General features: G+C 39.2%; 1 protein-coding gene across 1 annotated transcript; it reads right to left on the bottom strand.

Moving 5' to 3' along the window:
- Nucleotides 1-4,660: 4,660 nt before the first annotated feature.
- LOC139728381 (deoxynucleoside triphosphate triphosphohydrolase SAMHD1-like) lies at nucleotides 4,661-22,580 on the bottom strand. The gene is made up of 13 exons (XM_071639324.1): nucleotides 22,539-22,580; nucleotides 19,971-20,131; nucleotides 17,989-18,104; nucleotides 17,102-17,172; nucleotides 15,223-15,369; nucleotides 12,508-12,729; nucleotides 11,862-11,953; nucleotides 11,025-11,084; nucleotides 9,488-9,683; nucleotides 7,880-7,972; nucleotides 6,982-7,086; nucleotides 5,303-5,440; nucleotides 4,661-4,777 (listed from the first exon to the last, which is right to left on the bottom strand). Exons 1-13 carry the CDS (start codon nucleotides 22,578-22,580, stop codon nucleotides 4,661-4,663), a joined length of 1,560 nt encoding a protein of 519 aa, XP_071495425.1.
- Between the last annotated feature and the right edge of the window lie 377 nt (nucleotides 22,581-22,957).

The raw sequence follows: 22,957 nt of genomic DNA, 5'->3' as shown, positions 1-22,957 counted from the left end.
GTTAAACAATTAAATACACATATACACACATGTGTATGGCTGCACAGAAATCATTGATACAGTGTATTTAATTACAGTACTGCATGATGAATAAAACACATGACTTACTAAATGGATGTTGCTCTGGTCTCGAGATCATTAAAAATCTGAACAGTTTCTCATATCTTCCCAGAACAATTTGAGTTCCCTTTGAAGATCGAGTAATTGATTTTGTATTGTGTTAATTTTGACTTGAGCCACTAACAACAAAATTTTGTCCAAAGTGTGCAGTCATTCCCAACTGTGCCATCCCTCTATCTCCTCTTCCCACTTCCTCCAAAGACAATGCACATGTCAGTCATTATTCCTTTCTCTCTTTTATGCTGTGTGTGAGATTTTTCATGCCCTTTGAGCACTCGGACTGAGTGGTACAGGACATTATGAATACTCTCATTATTATTTTTATTATTACTAAATCATACTAATATAATAAGTGCACTGACATTCCGTGGAATGCGTGAATAAGAGAGTGAAGGAGCACTGCCAGTGATGTTTGACTGGTCTGTTGACAGCCTCCAACCCTACTTGAAGAGCATCATGAGTAAGCAAGCTAAAAAAGGCCAAAAAAACTCTTGGCTTTGATTCTACAGCGGCAAGACAGTAGCAAAGTATTGGCCATACTCAATCAATGCTCAAGCATTGAAGTGCAAGCATACTGTTAAAAGCCATGGCATGCATAGTTCCTAAAGTGAGCGAGTCAGCCCTCTTCTAAATACACTGAGGAAAAAACAGAAAGAACAAAAAAGGAAGAACAAATTGAAAGTAAACTGAAATAAAGTGCCTTGCTTATGAGAACTACCCCTTCTCCCAGACGACTGTTGGACCTTGGACCTTGAGAGTGAAAGTCCTCAGTTATATCCACTGAGACATAGCAGCTTCCTTATATTCTAAAACAAAAGATCCAAGACTAAACTATATAACTCTTCGTCAATGATATCTCCTGTGATTATAATAGTTGGCGTCCATGACTGCATCACTTTAAAGCGCAAAGGTGCAAACTGCCTGTTTTTCTTACGTAGGACCTGCCAACTGACATTGTCTTGTTATGAAGTGATACAAAATATGGGAAGTGAACCACTTCCTAAATATTGTCAATACAGTAAACCTCGTTTAAGTTGAATCCAAAGGGAATGCAAAAATCTTTCGACTTACAGTAAAAGTGGGTATTTTTGCGTGAGTAATTTTTCCCGCTTGACCAGGTGAGATGAATTTTTGTGTTTTTGATTCTGCGGAATCAGGACATTAACTACTGGAACATATGGCATGCAAAAATATTTGCATGCTTTTATCCACATTGTGAAAATTTCCACTTTTACAGTACATGAATTTGACTTCCGCAATTGAATGAATGCAGTTGATATCCTTTTGGGTAGAATTTTTCCTCCCCAATTTCTAGAGTAGTGGGAGGTGGCCCTAGGTGAGGTTTACTGTATTACCAATTTTGTCTACTTAGTATTCATCATCATGATATGCCTCAGCAACATGTTCGCACCTACATAATATCTGAATTCAGACACTAAATGTAACAGAGAACATCATATGTCATCGTTCACTGTACCCTTCAAAACAATATACACAAATTATAAAGCATCATGCAGAACTTCTAAAAAACGACGCTGATCAATGCATTCCCAATGCATTTGAGTGCATGAAAATACCTCTCGCTGTCACAAGCCTGCAAAGTCCATAGACAATATGTAAATGAGCTTACATATACAACAAAAGTCATGTCTTATGATAATCTCTTAGAATCATAACAGTATACGCTCTTTGTGATAAAATGATTTTTTTTTTTTTTTTGCAATGAAAACGAACAAACATAGTACAGAAAAAAAGGAACACTACTGAATTTTAGAAATGTATTCTTGTGAGGTCTGTGCTGTTCAAGGACTCTTGAAACAAAATGGCAGCATGGATGAAAAAACATCTGACCCGTCATGGCAGACACCAAGAACAACAAAACTTTTCTCTTTTTCATGTCCTCCGCGCAAGTCCATTCCATTCCAATTTTTGTGCTATTCCATGATTAAAGTGACACAACACCTTTTGGGCTTGGAACTCATTTTGAAAGACTTTAGACTTTACCTTAAGTGTGTTTCTTAATGACCTAAGATAATGAAAAGACGACGACATAGATACCAATAACATACAGAAATTGTTACGCAATCATTCATTAAGCAAAAATAACCATAAAAACTGGCAAACAACCATGCATGTTACGGAGATGGATATGTGTGACTTAGGGCCACCACACAATACACGATCAGACTGTCTGGGTCTTAAGACCAGTCGTACGACCGGACACCGCACACTATACGACCGAACCTTACGAGTAGGCTTATGACTGTAAAGCGCGCGCAGTGCGCACTGCGTGCGCTTGCATTATACTGCATTGTGAATGGCTGAAAGCCTACGACCGGTCGTAGAAATTCAACATGTCAAATCTCTATGACTGGCGCTAAGACCCAGTCGTACGACTGGAAACTGGCAAGACTGTGACGTCACACTTCTAGTCTTAAGGTCTTAAGACTGGTGAATCGGGGCAAAATTGCGTAGTGTGCGGCGGGCTTTACACCACGAAGCAATCAAGGTAATAAGATATAGCCCTTTGAGTGTTATTGTTAAAACGTCAGCCTTGCATCTATTCTATAGGAACAATGTAAAAGATTAAAATGGTACAGATGCTATAGTTTAACAGTATCACATGAACAAATATAAACTACATGTATCACATTTATCTACTACAGACACCAACTGGTCTAAAAAAAATGAGAACCAGAAGTAACACCATTCCCTCTTTCGCACATCTGAGTTAATTCACCAGAAACTTTTTTCTTTATTTAGTTTTGACCTTGTTTTGTTTGTTTGCGTGCTTGTCACTTTTTTTTTTTGGCTGAAGATGAAAATTGATGATTGAGAAAGACTTGCATACCCTTTCTGATACGTCGTATCCCAAATTGGTGATGTAAAGTGAGATCATGCAAGCGCTACACTAAATACTGTCTATTTTGGGGAGAAGCTCTACATGGCTAGGGCAGCTGTAAATTTTTTGTTCAAGACCAGCCATGATATTTTGAAAGCTAGAGATGCTACCTATACAGGGAAACACGGTTATAACAAGGTGGCCAGGACCACTGGTTTTTATCTAGTGGTAACTGTAACCTTGTCATCAACATAAAAAAGAGACCAGCAAAAATGAACAGTAATGCAAAATAGAGACCGCTAAATTTCCCTTATTCAATGCAGAGCCTCATTGTACGTGAGGTCATTAAACAGGGTTTGATGTTTAATTTAATGGCACTGGTTAAAAGGCAATTGTTTAGCTTAATGGAATTTTCCTGTTCACTACTTCAAACATACATTTAGGATCCATCTATCAAGCATAATTCTTTTTGTACATAAATTACAAGTCTCTGGAGGCAAGCATAAAGTTGCATACTGTAAACGTGGAAATTTTCGCGGTACATTAATTTTCGCTGATTTCGCGCTACGTTCGGCTAGCGCGAATTCAAAAACGCGTGAATTCAAAAACGCGCGAATACATCTTCGCAATTTTCTATGCACATTTTGAACGGCCTGAATTGTGTGCGCTTCGTCGATGATACAGCTACGTAGTACAGACATATTTATGCATATAGCAGTATCATCGCACGCACCGCACGCACCGAGCCCATGGCCGATTGCTACATCCCCGCGACTACAGTACTAGTACTAGTACTACAGTACATGTATCGAGTAAAATACACATGTACTACGTAGTTGAGCGCTTGTACTCGCACTCGCGCCGCTCGCTACGTCGCTTATCGTACGCTGGCATCGCTGGATGAAAATAGAGACTGTGTATTAACCCGCTGCGGAGCGCGAATTTAAGAACCCACGAATATGTTTTCGAGCCGCTCAGCGCGAAAAATTAATCGCGCGAAAATATTGACGTTTACAGTATTTGAATCTAAACCACTGTCCAATGTAACAGTGTCATCCTTGCTCATATCAAAATCAATAGTTGCTCTATAGGTCTATATGATATTTGCCTGTATGACATGATTGTTACATGACTCAAGCTCTAATCCATCTGTTCACTTGGCAGTTCCAAAAATTCCAGACATATGATCTATTTGTGCATTTGAAATGGACAATCTGATGTGCACTGGCATGGCACATAGATCCTGAGGTACACTACTATGAGGTAAGCGGTTACATATTCTAGCACGTTCTAACACTAACGCAAGACATTTTCTCCTCCTCCCTCACTTGCAACAGAGTTTTCAGGATCACATCTGTAGAAAGCCTTTGAAATGTACAACTAAGGCTTATCCTTTGTCACAACAAGAGCCTGCTAATTATTTTCCTTTCTTGCTGTCATAGAGAGGTGATTCTAACACCACTATAATGCCGGTGCATGTTGCTGAAACATGCCACCATGTACATGCAGTGGAAGAAAAGAAACCAGAATAACCATCACTACAACAAAAGCAGAACAGAACTTAATCTAAGTTTGATGGCAACAGAAGTAGCACCATACTAATTGAAACTTTGAAAAGGAAAAAAAAAAAAGGTGAATGAACAGGAAGACACAAATTACAGGAGGAGGAACAAAAAACACTGGGATAAAACAACACAGCTAGAATCTGTCCACAAGGTTCGTCTTTGACTTCTTTGTAGGAGGTGGATCATCTTCGCCGTTTTTCTCTCCCTCTTGCTTGAAGGGTGTCATCGCTGGATCCAACATATTTCCAGGCTGGAAGATTTGAGATAGACAGAGAAAAATGCAACATTTTTAAAATCAGAAAATGTTATGAGATTGAACACAATTTGCTTCACAAGCTGGTACCTTGTAACGTTAGGCGCACAATAATACCCACTGCATGGTATGTATAAGTGGTATGAAGCTCATTCTAGTTGATTTGTGGAGAAGTAAACTCCAGTTCAAAAAAAAAGTTGATTGGACAAAATCAGTGAAATATAAGAGCCCCTGGGTGTGTGATAATCATTTAAGTTTCAAGACAACTTTAATCCTGACACAACCTTCTTAGAGCACCATGTGATGATATGTCATTAACTGAATTCAAAGTACTTATTCAGGGGCTGCACATATACAAATACCTAGAAGTATTTTTCTCCCAAATGGTGTGTCTGCACACAATAATATTCACTTGTTCCAACCCTGCTGCTGTCACAAACAACATATATTCCCCCTGTATACATATATTTGTATATCAGTGGAGTGGAAGACATTAATCCAAGTGCAGTTGAGGAATGGTACCTTTGGCTTTCCGAAGCCTTGGTCTTCACACCACTTGTAAAAGCACCTTTCCGCCTTTTGTAGGCTCTTGGCATCACGGTGCTTGCAGTAGAGGCGGATGTAGCGGTCTACAAAGTTCTCTGGCAACATCTGAGACACCTGCAACAAACATAGAAACAAACGTAAAACGAGATGTGAGACAGACGCACAGATGGACACACAACCGGATGGACAACCAGGATAAAAGCCTGCAGCATCGTTCAGTGCTGAGGCATTACAATGAGGTAGTGTGGTGTGAAGGTTTAGTTTCTTTTTTCTCCATTATTCCTAAATTCATTGCTAACTAGAAAAGCACTCTGAGAGCGCAGACCTCCGCCAAGCAGCTACTTTCCACCGATGATCTTGCTCTTCCCAAAGAGATTTTTCTCCTCTCCACCACTGAGGAAAAGCTCTTTGGGCTCTTCCATAGAGATTGATTTCCACCCATAGGTATACATGCTGAAAATCGCCTGATTTCCCAATTTAGAAGCCTTTGTTACGTCATAAACCCTCAGCTGCGCGGCATGCCTCGCCCTAGCAGAAAGTGGAGCACGCACGCACTTTAGTGCGCGTATGTTTACCTCAATAATTCGCAGCTTAGACTCCCAAGTTCATTGACCCCACCTGCCAAAATATCGAAAATCCTTCATAAATTCCCCCAAAATTGTCGGATCACTACCAAAATTTAATCATCTGTTACCTATGTCATTCTCAACCTTTCCTGTAAGTTTCATCCAAATCCGTTATCTACTTTTTGAGTTATTTTGCACACGGACAAACAAACTAACTAACAAACCAACGGTAGCGAAAACATAACCTCCTCCCTTGGCGGAGGTAACAAACTCTGTGGTCAATGGTACAGTGGATTTTTAATTCTTTCTAGTAATAATATTGTCACTGAAATACATGTACCCTTTGACCACTTGCTGGTGGTTTACAAAACTTCTTTACAAGATGTGTTGATATCAAACCCAAATTCCTGTAGTCTCCATTCTGAAATGTCTTTACATTTTTTTTTTCATTTTTTACAATATTTCTTTATTGTTGAATTTATGCCCCTGATTTCAACCAATCAGAATCAAGGATAAATCAAATGAGGTATATAATACTGTAAAAGTATACATTTTTTGAGCTGTTTTTTTTTTTTTTTTTTTTTTTTTTTGAATTTTGCATATTTTTAACTCCATGGAATCAGGACATTAACTACTGGAACATGTCATGCAAAAATGTTCGCATGCATTTATTTTTGCACTAGCTTCTGGTTGCGCGAAATGCGGCAAAAATTTCCACTTTTACAGAAGTGTCTGGCTCAAGGGGACAAGCACTGTGGCAGTATGCATTCAAGACATTAATTCCCTACTTTGAACCTGCCACAGGAGGCCAAATGCAGCACACACTAGCTGCTCTGGGCCCCCTTTTATTAAAAGATATCGATTTTAAATTTCCTTAACACACAGGCTGCCATAGACTTATGATAGAAATAAACTATATAATCAATTACAACTGTTCATAAAACAGGGCCCTGCACTAATTTTAGGTTTCTCTCTTTGCTCTCTTGTTGTTGCAGTTGTTGCTGTTTTCAAAATCAGCCACACTGGATTCCTATCACCGACCCCACAAATGCACACACAAGTTCATTCGCGGCAAGAGTTTCCCCCTACCTGGCCTTTGCGGATCATGATTGCCTTGGAGGGATCCTCCTTGGAATAGAATCGAACATAGTCCACTGGGTTCTGGTTCCCCATGCCATAGTCCAGTTTGACCACCTGTGAAAGGCCGATGGAGATTTCAGTAATGTGGTCATAAGACTCAATTGCTTATAGAAAGAGACATATTACAATATTATGATAATCTAAATTACATGTGTAGGACTTATAATGATGAATGTTAGCTATTAGAAATACTATACTACTATGCATACACAAACACACACAAATATGGGCACTAAACTAATACCTTCAAATACATGCATGTACATATTGATACAGTAGTTTGAACCTGTGATATTTGGAATATGTTTCATTTTCATGCAACTACTGTAAAACACAATATTTTCGCGGCATGAAATTTTCGTGAACTGGAGCCGATGGCCTTTTTTCCTGACATGTATTTTTTGCGAGTTGCCTCTAACATTCAATGCGTATAGTGTAGACAAGAACTTTCAAATGCATTTTGATTTCGCAAATCTTAGCTCGAAATTCGTGAGATTAAAATGCACACGAAAATTTTTCGTTTTAGAACATTTTCTCCTGATAGCATCTTACACACAGACAACATGACCAAAAACTTGTAGAATCCCATTTCTTGGATTTCTAGACTGCTCTAAACACATTATGCTTTTCTTCTGCAAAATTACAGGAGATTTAAATCATAAAAACAAACTGCCCATTAACATGAAGCAGTTGGATGAGAAGTTAAGTGACTTCTGGATACAACATGTGAACAAAAGAAGTATATGAACAGCTGACTTCCAGGAGCAACAGAAAGCATGGTCTCAAATCCTCAACTTCTCTCTACTCTGTTCTACCCACTACTCATGCCTCCTGCCCTGACACTTACATGAACAATCAAGTCATCAAGGTCTAACTGGGGTCCACCAAGCTCTTCATCAGACAGCGCAGTGCAGATCTGCTTGCAGATTTCAAATTCACTCTGACAGAGAGAGGTACAAGAAATTAAATTGTTGGTCATTCGTTGTTTGCAAAGGAGGAAAAAATAAGTAAATGGGGAGTACTAACAGATGCACAGACAAAATGCATCTAATCTTGGAAGTCACTGCGGACAACTGGCTACTACAGATGGTGGGCACTTCACAAACAGGCAAACTACACAAGGGGGTTAGCAAAAAGTAATAGAGAAAATAAGATAAACTTCAAAATGTCGAAGTATCTGGAAACAGTGAAATATTCTTATGACATCATAACAATATGACCACACCTTTATCTACAATTAGGAGACTTCCTAGTCATTCTTCATTGTGACAATAAGGTTTAGAAAATGTAATCAAAGTCTCTGACTTTAAACAATACAGAAATAATTTTCAAAACTAGATCTGAACATATGTGTCATACCATGTCACTAACAACCCCCCCTCCCCCCCAAAAAAAAAAAATCCATTGGGTGACTTAATCACTTTCTTTTACCCTCTAACCCCTCCAGATGTGAGGGATCAGCAATGCCTCTGCAATCTTCACTAAAGGTGACCAGAACAGATTTGATAATGATAGCTAATTTGGGGTATAGTCCTGCATGTACTTCATGGCGGCCCTTTCACATTGCTTTTGCACGCAACTGTGTTCATATCTCTCTCCACTAGCTAAACATTACTGTAAAGAGACAGAATATATACATACAATAGAACATGAATCTGATGTAGGTAATATAGCCATTACACCATGGGGGTTCACAAAAAGTTTGTTGAAGCAGAAAAGGACTAGAGGATATTTTTTCCCTAAACATCTGTGGCTGCAAGATATGTCAAGGGGTAAAGTTCAAGTGCAGGAGGTCTACAGCGTAATGGCATGGAGTTGATTATGCATTGCAAAGACAAGTTTAACTCCAAAGACAAATCTGCAACCATGTAGGACGGAAGGGTTAGCAAGCTAGCAATGGCAAAGCAGTGTGATACTTGAAGTGGGTATCCCGACCAGTGATATGAACTGGTTGCAAATCATGTAGCATTTCAGCCAACTTCCTCTTCATATGGCACAATGTGCCTGGTTGATATTGTTTGCTGACTATTGGCAGTCACCTGGGGTGAACCATGAGGGGTTGGCATCATTCCCCCATTTTTCTTGTGAGGGTAGGTACAGGTGGACCACTTCATTGGGTTAACACCCTGCTCTTTATGATGAATGAATGAAGTGGGATCTTTTATGCCCATGAGTTGTGACTAACTCACACAAAGGACCTTCATTAAATGTCCTATCTGAGGGACAGAGTGCTTTGCCTCCTACAAGATGGGATGGTATGATTACACACAACATTGCTCTGCTAGACTTTGGGAATCAAACCCGGGTCATTTGGATTGGGAGGCAGAAGCATTTCCGACTGAGCTAAATCACCACAGACACCTGCTATGAGCTAAGCAGTTTCATTAGTCCTCAATCCATTGCATGGTGGCACAGTTTGTTTAAGATTGACACACCCATTCCATGCTAGCCTAACCTCCAGTTTGGTGGTCCCAGGGGGCTGTGACTGGCCCACACACTTGTACAGCTGTCTGGTGAGGACTTTCTGGATGATGGCGCGGGATTCCTCCAGCTCGGGGGAGCGAGAGAAGATGATGTGTTCGAGGACGCTGTCCGTCACCTGGGTGTACGCGTGCATGTCGTCCAGGGACTCCGACATCGTCAGCGGCTTCCTGTTACATGGCAGAGTGCAGGTAAATATAGTAATAGTACGACCTTGAACATGTCACTTACAGTCAAACCTGTCTATAGTGGCCACCCAAGGGAGACGAAAAAAGTGGCCGTTATAGACAGGTTATCCAACTTTGTGTGCATTGCCTACATGTACATGTATCATCGCTGTATACATCTAATGTACCTACATGTACATGCACACGCGTGTTTCATGCATTGACCAATGCCGGTGTTTATGAAATTGTCGCACAGTAGCATGTGTACAGTCGTGAAGAAAGCTTAACTCTAGTTAGTGCATTTACTGAACAAGTGATGAATGCAGCGGTTGCGATAACTGAACGTTGCCCATGAATGACTGGCTTGGCTACAAAGCAGAAAAACACGCTGAATTACCAGCTCTGTGGCCGCTATAGACAGGTTAAAATCTACCACAAGGAACAAAATTTGTGGCCGCTGGCCATGTTAGAGGTGGCCGCTATACACAGGGTCTTTAACAGGGCTTTTCTCTCGGGGGGATTTTTAAGTGGCTGTTATAGACAGGTGTCCCCTAAGGCAGGTTTGACTGTATTAATATTTACATATTACGTGATAATGATAAACATACATGTAGTGATAATCATAAATAAAAAATGATTACAATGCTAGTAGTGTAGTACTAGACATTCCTTTGATAAAATCCATACAACTGCATTTTGAGACACTTTCAATAAATGAAACCCCCCCCCCCCCCATTGTAATCAATCACATGTTCATTTGACTTGGCTTTGCTGTAAATCAAATGAATGTAAATATCATTATCTTGACAATCATTTTATTGTTAGTTAATAAGAAATTTAGGGTCAAGTTGATGAGTGGATAATTTTGCTGTTGCAGATATTGCTTAGAAACAAAGAGCAGGATGGCATGATGATATCAAATCTCTGCAACAAGTTTCAACATGTTGAACTATCAACTGCACTATTCAAAGTGTGATGTCACAACATGCTCATTCCAACTGGAAAAGTTTGGTTTGAAGGTTTTATGTGGGCATATCCACGTAATCTGAAGAAAAATAGTCGAATTTTTAATAGAATATATGGCATGTATCTAAACATTCATTCAGCCCCACTATTGTTGAGGGTATCATAAATTAAGACGAGTCAATATGCATTTGCACTGCATAGGTCCTTTAAAGTCAACATTAGCATGGAAGGGTATTCCACTCTGAACACATGCAAGGACATCCTGCCGGCAAACCTACGATGTAACTCATTCTTTGTGCCAAGAATATTGCCCACATCTGTGCCACACTTGCACATCTTGGGATGAAATCAAAATTAATAGGAGCCTTGAGAACGTACCCATCTTTTCCTGGAAACAACCTCAGGTGTGAATCAGCCTTGACTAGAGCCTCTACTATCCTGAACACATACAAAAACCACACACAAATGAGAAGAAAAAATAAATATCAAACCTCTTACAGGATACACTGGGGGAAATGATAGTGTAGGGAGTTTAGCATGCTTACCACACAGATATCTGTCACTGCATTTTTTGGCCTCCATCAGAATTTGTTCTGCAATAACCAGTTTTCTATTAATGTTTTGCTCATTTACAAAGTTCAAAGAAACCAAACTCTAATTGCTGAATTCCATGAAAAAAAAAGCCTGTTACCTCATCTTCTGTTCAAGCTCCCAAGCTAGATGCTATTGCAAAATGAATAGTGAATAGCCTTAGTATACTGCAACAATGGTCCATGCTTTAAGAAAATACATCAGAAATATTTACATGTGCATATCAATTCTAATTATTTGAACTTGATTTTTTCAATTCAATTCAGTTCAATTCAAATGAGATTTTATTTCCATAACATGTTTGTTATCGATACAGATTAAAAAACCACCTAATTCACACCTAATTTCATCAGATTTTTACCTCACGATAAAATAATATAGAGCCATGACCATGTAATGACGTTTTTCTTATCTATTTTCCAAGTTTCCGAAATTGGGTAGTCAAAGGCATGTGCTTGGAAGGCACTGTATACCTGTCAGGAAATTAGATTGGAATGATCATATGATAGTGGACCATAATTAATTGTCAAGTTCTCAAAAAAACTCTCACTCGTGAGGAAAAATCTTTCCAAACAGTGCATGATTCACTCATAACAAGGTCTGGCAGGAGACATATTTACTCACATGGTCTCTATGATTTTGTTGACTTTGTGCTGGTACGCCCTCCGGTGTAAGGTGTTCCTTGTGTGGAACATGTCATACAGATTGCCAACTTCCTGAATGGAGTTAAACCAAAATCGGCAAAACAAATATTAAGCACACACTGATGCATTACTATGTCAGGTCTTTCATTTAAATTTCATAATCACAGATATACTGAAAGAGTGTGTAGTTTTATCTCTCACATTAATGTTCCGTTTGATTTGAGTCATATATCAATACAAAGCTCTAGAGACACTTAGAATCACAGTGGACAATAATTTTCTGAGCTTAATCTTCCTTCAAAATCACATGCCCCAAGCAAACAGCAATGAGTATTCTTCCGTCCTGAACAGTGTATTTTTGGTGGAAAACAGCATTTTGCCTTTCCTGCAACAGACATGTCTAGTGACACAAGTTGGCATCTCTCTGCGCATCACTCTCTCTAAGATAGTGTGAAAGTAATAACTGTCAAAGGTTATAGGGTAGGTGCAGCAGTGGTTCAGACTTTTAAATTGTCACCAAAAACCACAAAGGTGGCTGATATTCTTAATGAGACAACACAGAGTAATAAATAGTTTTCTGACTTTACTTTAAATGGATTTTCAGGGTAAAAAAGACTGAAAATGACCTTGTCCCTGCTGCATATCTGCATCTCTCCGTCCACTTCAAGTACCCTGGCAAAGGTCATGAACCGCCAGTGATCAAAGCTGTTGGCAATCCCCAGGTTGTGACAGTCACGGGCAAAGTAGTCCCACTTGTCCACGTCGATCCCGTTGCGTTTGTTGGCCACGATCTCGTAGAGGTAGCACTTCATCTTGCCCCGCCCCTTGTATGCCCAATTCTCTGCACCCTATCAATGCATGGAACAATGGAGTGAAGAATTACTATGGCACACACTAAGGTCACAGTATTTCTGAAGTTTCTGACGTTCTTCATGTTTCCATGTTACTAATTTGACTAACAAAAGACACTGCAGGGAAACATGCAAGGTATGCTCAGTCTAGGGGAAGATGCATTCCAATGGGCCGAATGCATAAAACAAGCAATTGCTTGTAAGCAATTGCTTCAAGCAAAAGCACAAGCTCTTCTAGCAAAAGGTCTAGCTCAAGCAATTGCTTAAATCCATATGCATAACCTTTTGCTTGTGCCCATACCTTTTGCTTGTCCCGCACAAGCAACTGCTTGCGTTTTCAACAAAAGGAACATCACGCCTGTGCGAACACAAGAACAAAGGCGAGTGTGACAGCATGTATTTGAAAGGGGTGTGTGTGCGAAACATTTCCTGACATAGCAATAGAGCTATGAAATGGCACTCATAAATGCGCACACAGACGCACACACGTACTGGCTGATTCCCATCACTGCTTATAGAGATAGCCCGGATCTACCAGATCTCACGTGGAGAGAGGTCTCCTTGCTCTCCACCGAAGTCAGACATATACCTGTTTTTCGTGCTGACCACTGGACATTCCCGTTGTTGAAATGAAAAAGTTTCTAACACTGCTAGAGAGTAATTTCTTGTAGATTTATACCACTCCTGCACAAGTGTGGTCTTTCTTGTATGAATGTGAAAATGATACTTAAAAGAGAACGTCCAAGTTAAGCAAAAGCTCAAGTTCATTTTACAGAGCTTGGAAAATCGTAAGCAATTGCTAGCAAGAACAAGCAAAAGGTATGTTTTATGCATACGTTTTTAAGCAAACGCTTGGTCTCTAAGCAATTGCTTGTGGGCAGCAAGTAATTGCTTGTTCTTGCCAGCAAAAGCTTCTGCTCGCTTGTTTTTATGCATACGGATTCGAGTAAAAGGCTAGCACAAGCAATTGCTAGCGTTTATGCATTCGGCCCATTGTCTTTTTTGAAAAAAAAAATCATATCAGTACTTTGGCAATGATTGAAAGATGATGTCACGAGCAGAATCTTTGGGTGGAAGATTTTTTTATTTTTTATCTTTTTATTTATTTTTCATTTTCTGGTGAGCACACCCAAGTAATCTGAAGAAAAATAGTAGACAAATCATCATGGAAGGCATGTATGTATATATTCCTTTTGCTACATATGAATATTGTTGAGGGTATCATGAATCAACAAACATCAACATGCACTGCACTGCAGAGGTCATTTAATACGAGAACTGGTTCCCTTTGTACCTGTAAACATGTGGGTTTGCAGCAACCAAATCACTGGGCATTCAGACGTAATGACACGCGCAAGATAATTTGGCCACAGTTGCAGGCAGACTTGGCCAAAAAACATGTTTGTTTTTTAATCAATTTCACTGAAGTATTCTATTAAAATGCTACCTGCAAGGAATCACATAATCATGCCTGTGATAATTAACAATAATAATAACAATAATAATTGATATGATTTATATAGCGCCAATCCACTCTGCAGAGTGCTCTAGGCGCGGAAGGAAGAGAAAGTGAAGGAGATAAAGGACATACAAATATCAAGTACATGTAATGAGTAGTCAAATTGAGGCTTTAAACAAGTGAGTTTTTAGACTGCTTTTAAAGGAGTCTTCAGAATACAGTTGCCTCTACTTAGTCGGGATGTCATGGAAGCAAAACCTTTGTCCCAATTGTCCCAATAACAAGATCAGAAATTGATGAGCCAACTGTACTTTGCATGAAGTTCAAAACATAAGCTTACACAACATAACATCACTTGCACACCCTCTGATATTACTAACGCACTTTGACTACTTGCTTAATTTTACACACCCTTTGAAGACATGTTTTCCCGTCACTCTTGATGACGAATTTTGTTTGATGAAGTCATAATGGGAGGTTGAGATGCAGGGATGCCAGTTAGAATGAAAGAGAAGGCCTGAAATACATCTTAATGAAGCTCCTTTGTACACGAAAAAGCCTGAACTTTGAAAATGCCAGGGCCTGAATTCAGGCTTTTGCCTGAAAACTGGCATCCTTGGAGATGCACAAATGTGAATGACAGCATAGTGTGCGGCATTACAGAATTAGGCCCAATTCCACATGGCAGGTAGCTTTTCAATGCATTTTCCAGGCAAATAAATCTTCAGTCACTGTTTAATACTCCTTCATGGACATCCTTGCAATGACTGCTAGGATATTCAATGATCATGGCTACATTTCTTAGTCAAAAACATATTCAACTTTCTTCCTCCAGGAAGATGAATCTATTACAAAGAAACTATTTTGAGTGTATATCTGATAAGAAATGTGTCTCATTTCAGCATTGAGAAATATATGTTTCAGGATTCTTTTTTAAAATCATTATTCTTTTAAGTGTGATATCATGTAGTTAAAGGGATTTTCTGAGTCCCTACCACATATCAGCAGCTTTACACAGCCCTTTCACACACCTGTTTACCGCCTTCTTTTTGTGGTCCCTCTATCTGCTCTCTGATGAAAACAAGGTCAGTTTCATCCAGTCCATTCTCCTTGAACACGGCTTCAAGTCCATTCTCTTTGATGAGGTGGTCAAACATTCGAACTGACAAGTGCTCATGCTGTGGTTGGGTAATGAAGAGACAAACGTAACAAATTTTTTTCATTTTTGGTGTGTGTGTGTGATTAAATTGTTTGAATCTCTGGAAATAAGTCAATTTCGACCACACTGTAAGAGTAATACATGAATATATGAATACAGAGGACTCCCATTATAACAAAGTCCTCGGGACCGGCAGATTTCTTTTTGTTACAACCAAATAAACAAACAATACAAAAACATAGAGCTGATAATTTTGCGACCTGGATATTTATTTCATTGTAACAGGAATTTCGTTATAACCATGTTCTTAATAATGGGAGTACACTGTGCACAAAATAAATGTTTGAGCAAAATCAACCACATTATTACTGATTTCTTGATTATCATACATTATCTCTACACTATTCATGACTGTTAATACGGAAAGGGAAAAGAAGTAATATACCTTATGCTGTCCTGCTATGGTTTAATTCATTCTATTTCAAGCTGTGCAAAGCTTTCTCATTTCACAAGTTGCAATATCAGTTCAAGGTCATGGACTGTTTGAGATACACCATGAATTACAGATATTGAAACCCATTCACTCAAATTCTTATATCATTCATCAGGGGAAAAAAAATCACGAGTAAAAATGAACACAACATGTAAACAGCCTAACACCAGGTTACACCACAAGATACTTTTTCGCGGAAAAGAGCAAAGTTGAAATAGGAATAAGGACTCAGGAGGGAAGACTACACAATTGTGGTACAGTAAGTAGTTAAACTCTCAACGAGATAAAGTCTCCACCACTTACTTTCAGTAGCCATTTTGTAAAATAGTAGTCACATTAAATACAGACTATCCTATTGTGACAAAATCCCAATAACCTGTGAAACGGTCCTTTCAGTTTATATAGTGTCATTTGAAGAGTGAGAGAAAAACATTATGACACAAACCTAGGCAGTGCAAGCAATACCATACTTTCAGAAATAGAAATCATTCACTTTGGTTGTTTTGCTGGGGTAGGTATGTTGAGAAAACATCAGCAAGTGCAAATTCTCCTTGTAACAAAGGGGGAAAAAAAGACACATTTGCAGTTATACCAAGCAATGATTACAAGCACTCAAGAATAATCTTCGACATCTGCATAAGCTCTCAACTCCCCTCAAACAAAATAACATTTCAGTGCTCTCCACAAAGACAGCACACAAAATTTGGCTTTCTATGAAATTACCTCCACTAAAGAAGGAGGTTATGTTTTCATCAGCATTTAGTTTGTTTGTCGTGTGCAAAATACCTCAGAAAGTTATGAACACATTTAAATGAAACTTCCCCTCCCCCCCCCCCAAAAAAAAATATATATATATATAGAGAGAGAGAGAGAGAGAGACACACACACAAGGAACAGATGAATAAATTTTGGTAGTGATCAAAGAATTTTTATGAATTTTTGGAGGATTTCTTATCTTTTGGCAGATAGGGTCAATGAACTTGGGATTCAAGCTTCGCATAATGGAGGTTTACAAACGCCCACCAAAGCAGATGCTCTGCTTGGGTGAGAAGCCACATGGCTGGAAGTTGATGACGTAAACAAAAGGCTTCTAAATTGGGAAACTGGGCAATTTTCAGCATGCGTACATGGGTGGAAATGAGCTGCTGGCTTGGTGGAGGTCAGTGCTCTCTGAGTGCTTTTATAGTGATACTTTTGCAACAACTGGCAGGCTCCTCAGGGGAAAAAAAAATGAAACAAACTGTTAGATGTGGCTTACCTTCCATTTGATGTCTGGTCTGACTTGGGGGATAAAGAAGTTATCAAACATGTGGGAAAAGGGTCCATGACCTGCAAAATACAAAGAGAAAATTGTTTTAGTAGCATTAAACAATCAATACGAATTAACCATGAAGACAACTTGTTGACATCTAAGATCTTTAAAAATATGTACTTAATATTGATAATACATCATTAATTTTTTATTGTAAAATTTATATATGTCCTGGAGAAGGGGTTACACTCATGTCATCCTAACCAAGCCAACTGGTATTTCGTTGACAAATATTTAAAACAGTAACGATAATAAGTTTATAACAATACCAACAACGAAATAAATAATTATAACAGAAATAGAGCAATAATAATAACAACTTTGACTTGTGATAATGATTTTATATTGCAATTTAAATGATTAGATTCATGCCAAAGTGTTTTCACTCTTTACTCTTGTTAATTAAAAAAAAAAAGTGACATTGGACATAATCACATGTAACTTTGCACAACAATATCACTAATGGCTCACTATTGCAATTTCAATATAAACAGACCCAGAATGTAACTGGACTGAGAAATCTGTTTATATTCTGTCATAATGGCGACGGACGGTCAGTTTGCTCTGAAACAACAACCACTAAGCAGCTGTTCAGTTCCTAAAATTTTGCCAAGCTTGCTCAACCTCTTGTTAAAGCTACCCAGAGTAAATTCAAACAGTCCTTCTTAGCACTCTCGTATGGTGACACCGCAGACTCTTCACACGTACACATACCTCACATGGAAACCTTCAAATTCAAACAACATGACAACATTGTTACAGGATCCCCGGTAGGCAATGCCATACAGCTAATTGTGAGCCTTCCTGAACTGCATCAATGCACTTAAACTCACCCAAGTCATGGCATAAGCCGGCTATTTGCACGCACAACAGGTCTTTCGCCGTAATGCCCAGCTCTGGTTGTTTTCGCTTCAGAGTACGAATCAGCTCACCAGCTAGGAAAGCAACCCTGCATATCATGATTGATACCAAGACAGAATAAGATTTATAGAAGTGAAAAATGGCATATTACACAGATCACGATTACACTGACTCATTGTATTAACTTAGCTCAAACACTTCTGGTTCTAGAGAAAATCTTTAAAGATTACTAACTGGGGGTGAGCTGGGTCCCCCTGGGGCCCCCAAGGTGGGGCATGGTGCCCATTTGATGGAATTGAGATTCTATTCCCCTAGGGATGCTACCTGCCAAGTTTGTTGAAAATTCATCACAAGGTTTTCAAGAAGATGAAAATGTACAATTTAGGCCCCATTAAGACCCTTCTCCACCCCTTCCCCTGGGTCCCAAGGGGGGAGCCATTAATGCCACCATGAATAAACTTGAAACTACAGTCATCAATGTACTAACTCATAGTAATAACTTAGCTCCATCACTGCTGGTTCTAGAGAAGACAATTTTTTAAGATTCCTTAATTTTGGGGGGTTTGGGTCCCCCCTGGGGGCCCCCCAGGCGGGGCATGGTGCCCATTTGAAGAAATTGAGAACCTTTTCCCCTAGGGATGCTATCTGCCAAGTTTGGTCAAATGAAAATGTCAAAAGTTTATGCACGACACACGCCGGACAAAGAGCAATCGCAATAGCTCACTTGAGTGTGTGGTGTGTGTGTATATATACACATTTTACAACAACAAACTCAGTGAAATTCAATGCCATTGCCACATTCAAACCCATGATGTATTCATATCTCAGTTATACTGTGCTTACTACTACACAACAGTAATACATTAACACTAAACTGGACTTCATTTTTGCACACTTTTTTTTTCTTGAGTTTCTCACCACAACTAGTTTCATTCCAGAATCTATCTCATAACTATTCATATTTTGTTTTGTTTTGTTTTTGTTTTTGTTTTTTGCTTTGAGCTTTCACAAGATATGGTCTCAAATCAAATCAATTAATTAATATCTATGACCTACTATGGGCTATCCACCTCTGATGAACTGCTGTAGTTCAATGGGAAGAGAGGAGACAATACTATTAAACCACTTGCTCGAGCAAAATAAATACTAATGTGCAGTTAAAACAAATATCACTTGTATTTGTAATAGTGCTTCCACTCATATTCTTAATCTATGTCTTCCTCAATGTGTGTTCAATGAAGGTTATAATAACACACTGACATTTATCTAAATTTCTCTTCCCTCCCCCCCCCCCCCCCCGCCCCATTTCCATTTCCCCCTTCCTTACTCCATCAATCCCCATCACTGATAAAGAACAGTTACAAAGGTCATATTACTGCAAAATGTGCCAAAACATGACACTCAAGTTTCTTTCAAACACAGGAAGGAAACAAAACAGTAGAGAAAACACGCGCTGCCTCGACCTATAACTTCCGCCAGCCTAGATTCATACCAGGACAGCTGCTTATTTAAGTGAACATACTGGCAACGGTAGCATCCTTCCATAATTGAAGTTGGAAATGACATGAGTCATATCACTCCTGCTTGGATTTGATTAATGCTAACCAGATGCAAACATACCCTCAGTTAGAAGATTTTTTTTTTTTTTTTTTTTTGGGGGGGGGGGGGGGAGGTAACAAGATGAAATGTCATCTTTGGTTACATCAATTCTTCTGCTCTAGTTTGACAGAGCAAAAGTGTAAAATTCTAAGAGAAAAGTGCATTCACTTGTACAGTCAAAATTGCTTTATGTGCCACCTGTTCTGGGGGCATCTGACCTTACACAGTCATGACAAACACAACAAAACTACAGGAGAATCTAAAGTTTTAAATCAAAGATGATGTTTTATCTTGTTACCCCTATTGTCTATTACGTATGCTCGCTCTTGGAGTGCAAAACAGCACACCACATTACCCCAGTGAGTGTTCAAATCTGTTGTGAGCCGCCCCGGGAAAGACAAAGTAGCTGCAGCCCAGTTGCTTGATGAAGCGCAGCCGTTGGAACTGGGGGGTGTCAATGATCCTGATCAGCAGGGGATGCAAATCAATGTGTCCATGCACAGGATCATTGAATACCTGATTAGTGACAAGACAGGTACCATCAGTCAGTCTAGGGTCTCATGTAGGGAATGTACTTTGGCATATTTTGACATACTTTGACAAATGACATTGTCGAGTTATATACAATTCCAGAACACATACAAAAAGAAAACAGTTTCAAAATGATGACATATGTAGCATGTTGCCTTATACGCAGACAACTTTCACACACAAATCCCCTTCTACAGGTAAAAAATGAACATATATATGTGACCCGCCGCAACAAAAAGATCCGAAAGTCGCTAACGCTGAGCTGAGAAAATCGAGTTTGAAGTCAGGTCATCAAAATCGGTCAATAGCATCGAATTTCTGTTTTTGACATAATTTTTGCAGTCTGATGTTTTGTCTATCATCTGCTGAAATTTCACATCTAAATGATCAAAGAAAAGGCAAGAAATTAGCATTTTTCTGGGCCATGATTTTCTGACTTTCAATGGAACAAAACCATGTAAGAAGATTTGGATTTAGCGCCGCAGATAGACTCCACCCCTAGCAACGAGTGAGTGATCTTATTGGTCAGTACATGGCATCCTTGTTACTGATTGGTCGTGTGTAGACCGCTGGGGCTAAGCTTGAATGAACATCGCAGAGGTTGCTATGAGCAAACCTTCTATTGTCAAGAGGTGAAAACTGTCTTACCTCGTTTTGATCATGATTGCGTCGGAGGGAAAAACTTTCAAAGGCGGTTTTCTCGAAATGCTGATTTCCTAGACCATTCTACATGCTAAGGCTGGGTCCCACCTTTTACAATTTTGTATTAGGATTACTCTGTTTTGGGTATCTCAGCCATTTCAAAACCAAGTTTCATCAAATTAACATTCAATGTCTCTTGGAATTACATGATCTTTCATATCTTATAGGAGGTTTCTCATTGTCTCATCCAAAAATGTTAGAAACCTGAAAGTAGGTCTCAACCAAAACTGTATGATTAGGGGCAGTGATTTTCCGTTTCAAAAAATTGCCTTTTCCGTTTCACAAAATCATGAATTCCGTTTCAAAATGGTGAAAAAACGGAAATTCCGTTTTCCCATATGAATTGTACATACAAAAAATGCAAATTCCGTTTACATGTATTTGCATGCAAAAATGAACAAAAATTAAAAGATTGCTATTTGAAGTTTGTGTGCCTGTGTAATCGTGTATACATTCATACATGTTATGCATAGTGTATACCTGATGATTTCCAACCTCTGTACATACCACACACCCATGAAGACAAATGAAATGAAACATCAGTACGACAATTTATTTATTTCGACTGTCAAAACATGCACAGGGCTGTCACTTAACTTTTTTCCTTGGTTGCCAGCCGGGCAACCTATAGAGTTTTTTAGGTTGCCAAATGGCGGTTTAACAAATAGGTTGCCACAGTGATAATGTTCGAAGAGTATTGCATAATGTGTAAATCTGCAAGGTTAATTATGGCGATGATAAAGAGGGCTGTTTACACTGCTGTTTACACGACTGTTTACACTGCTGTCTACAAATTAGAAAAAAAAATATACAAAGTAAAATATGTCTCTGAGTCTCAGCTAGTGACTTTATGCTAGTCAAGTGTTTTTATTCCTTTGATTAGAAGCTGCAAACAGAATACATGATAATCAGTTTAATAAGCAGTGTTGATAAAAACTTCAGCACTAAAAGAACGATCAATCTACCTGAATCTTTCTTCAGTCAATACATTGTAATCCAGTTAATCATGCCGTGGGACAGTACATATTTGTGTATCACTATCAAAGCCTGGCCTGCAGTATCAACAACTATCATTATGAATGTCCTCTTTCTTGACTTGCTAGTCAAGTGACTTACAGTGTACTACTGTCTAGTCAAGTCTTTATATTCCTTCAGAAGGTCTAAACAGATGAAAAATTTCAGCACTAAAGGAACAATCAATTTATCTTTCTTCAGTCAATAATCCAGACAAGAAACTAGCACTCATCTCACTCTGATCTTTCCCCATTCTGGCCTCGGTCCCCCCCCCCCCCCCCCCCCAAAAAAAAAAAAAAAAAAAAAAAAAAACGAGGAAAACACACACACATTGCAACACAACAAAAACCTCTCCCCTACACCTTCCCGATTTCCGTGTTTCTGTCAGGTGAAACGACATGTTCAAATACAAAAATAAAACAGCAGTAGATATTGATTGAAACTCAACACCCATTCATGCCAGCCAGGCCAGGCTGCCATAAACTTCAAAGCACATTCCGACAGCTGGCTGGTTGGCAGAAGAATTTGCGCGCGCGTGTCAATTTCTTGACTGGAGAGAGGGCCTGGGAACAGCCCCTTTCCCTGTTCATCTCCAACACCCCAGACAGTTCATGACCTCCAAGAATGCGCCAGTACGCGCGGTTTCTTCTGTTGATTGGTCTCTCTCTCTCTCCACCCCACCCATGCCAGTCTGGCATGGCACGTCGCACCTTGGCATCGTGGGATTTTTCTTTTTTCTGCGTGAACTTGGAGTTTGATCACTCTTCTCTCCTGAAATTGTGCGCTGTGCTCTACACACGACATAGCAGGCTAGGCTAGGCAGGCATAGCTACATAGCAAGTCACCACTCCACTCACCTGCTGACAGCTTACCGCGAGCAGATAACAGTTAGACAGTTCTAAAGACAGTTTCTTCTGTTGCCGCTACTTTTACTGCCAAAATACTGGCTTTATCATCACACATTATTCGGCGAGACACACGTTGTGTTTTGGAATATAAATGGACTTTCTTCTATGGTTATGATTGTTGGTGTTGGATCAAACTGAGTAAGTGTTCAACAGTTATTGAAATCGTGACATCGCTAGATCTAACGCC

This window comes from Diadema antillarum, unplaced genomic scaffold (genome assembly GCF_040938485.1).
Source record: "Diadema antillarum isolate AM-2024a unplaced genomic scaffold, OU_Dant_1.0 seq00000177_RagTag, whole genome shotgun sequence".
NCBI lineage: Eukaryota > Metazoa > Echinodermata > Echinoidea > Diadematoida > Diadematidae > Diadema > Diadema antillarum.
The sequence above is the reverse complement of the archived record's forward strand: the minus strand, read 5'-3'. Positions and strand labels throughout refer to the sequence as shown.

Excerpts from the sequence above, each read along its gene's own strand:
- LOC139728381 (XM_071639324.1), bottom strand. The coding sequence starts at position 22,580 with ATGCCAAGGTGCGACGTGCCATGCCAGACTGGCATGGGTGGG. Across the intron at positions 15,370-17,101 it reads GACCAGACATCAAATGGAAG|CATGAGCACTTGTCAGTTCG; the intron begins GTAAGCCACATC and ends ACCCAACCACAG. Across the intron at positions 11,954-12,507 it reads AGATATGCAGCAGGGACAAG|GAAGTTGGCAATCTGTATGA; the intron begins GTCATTTTCAGT and ends AACTCCATTCAG.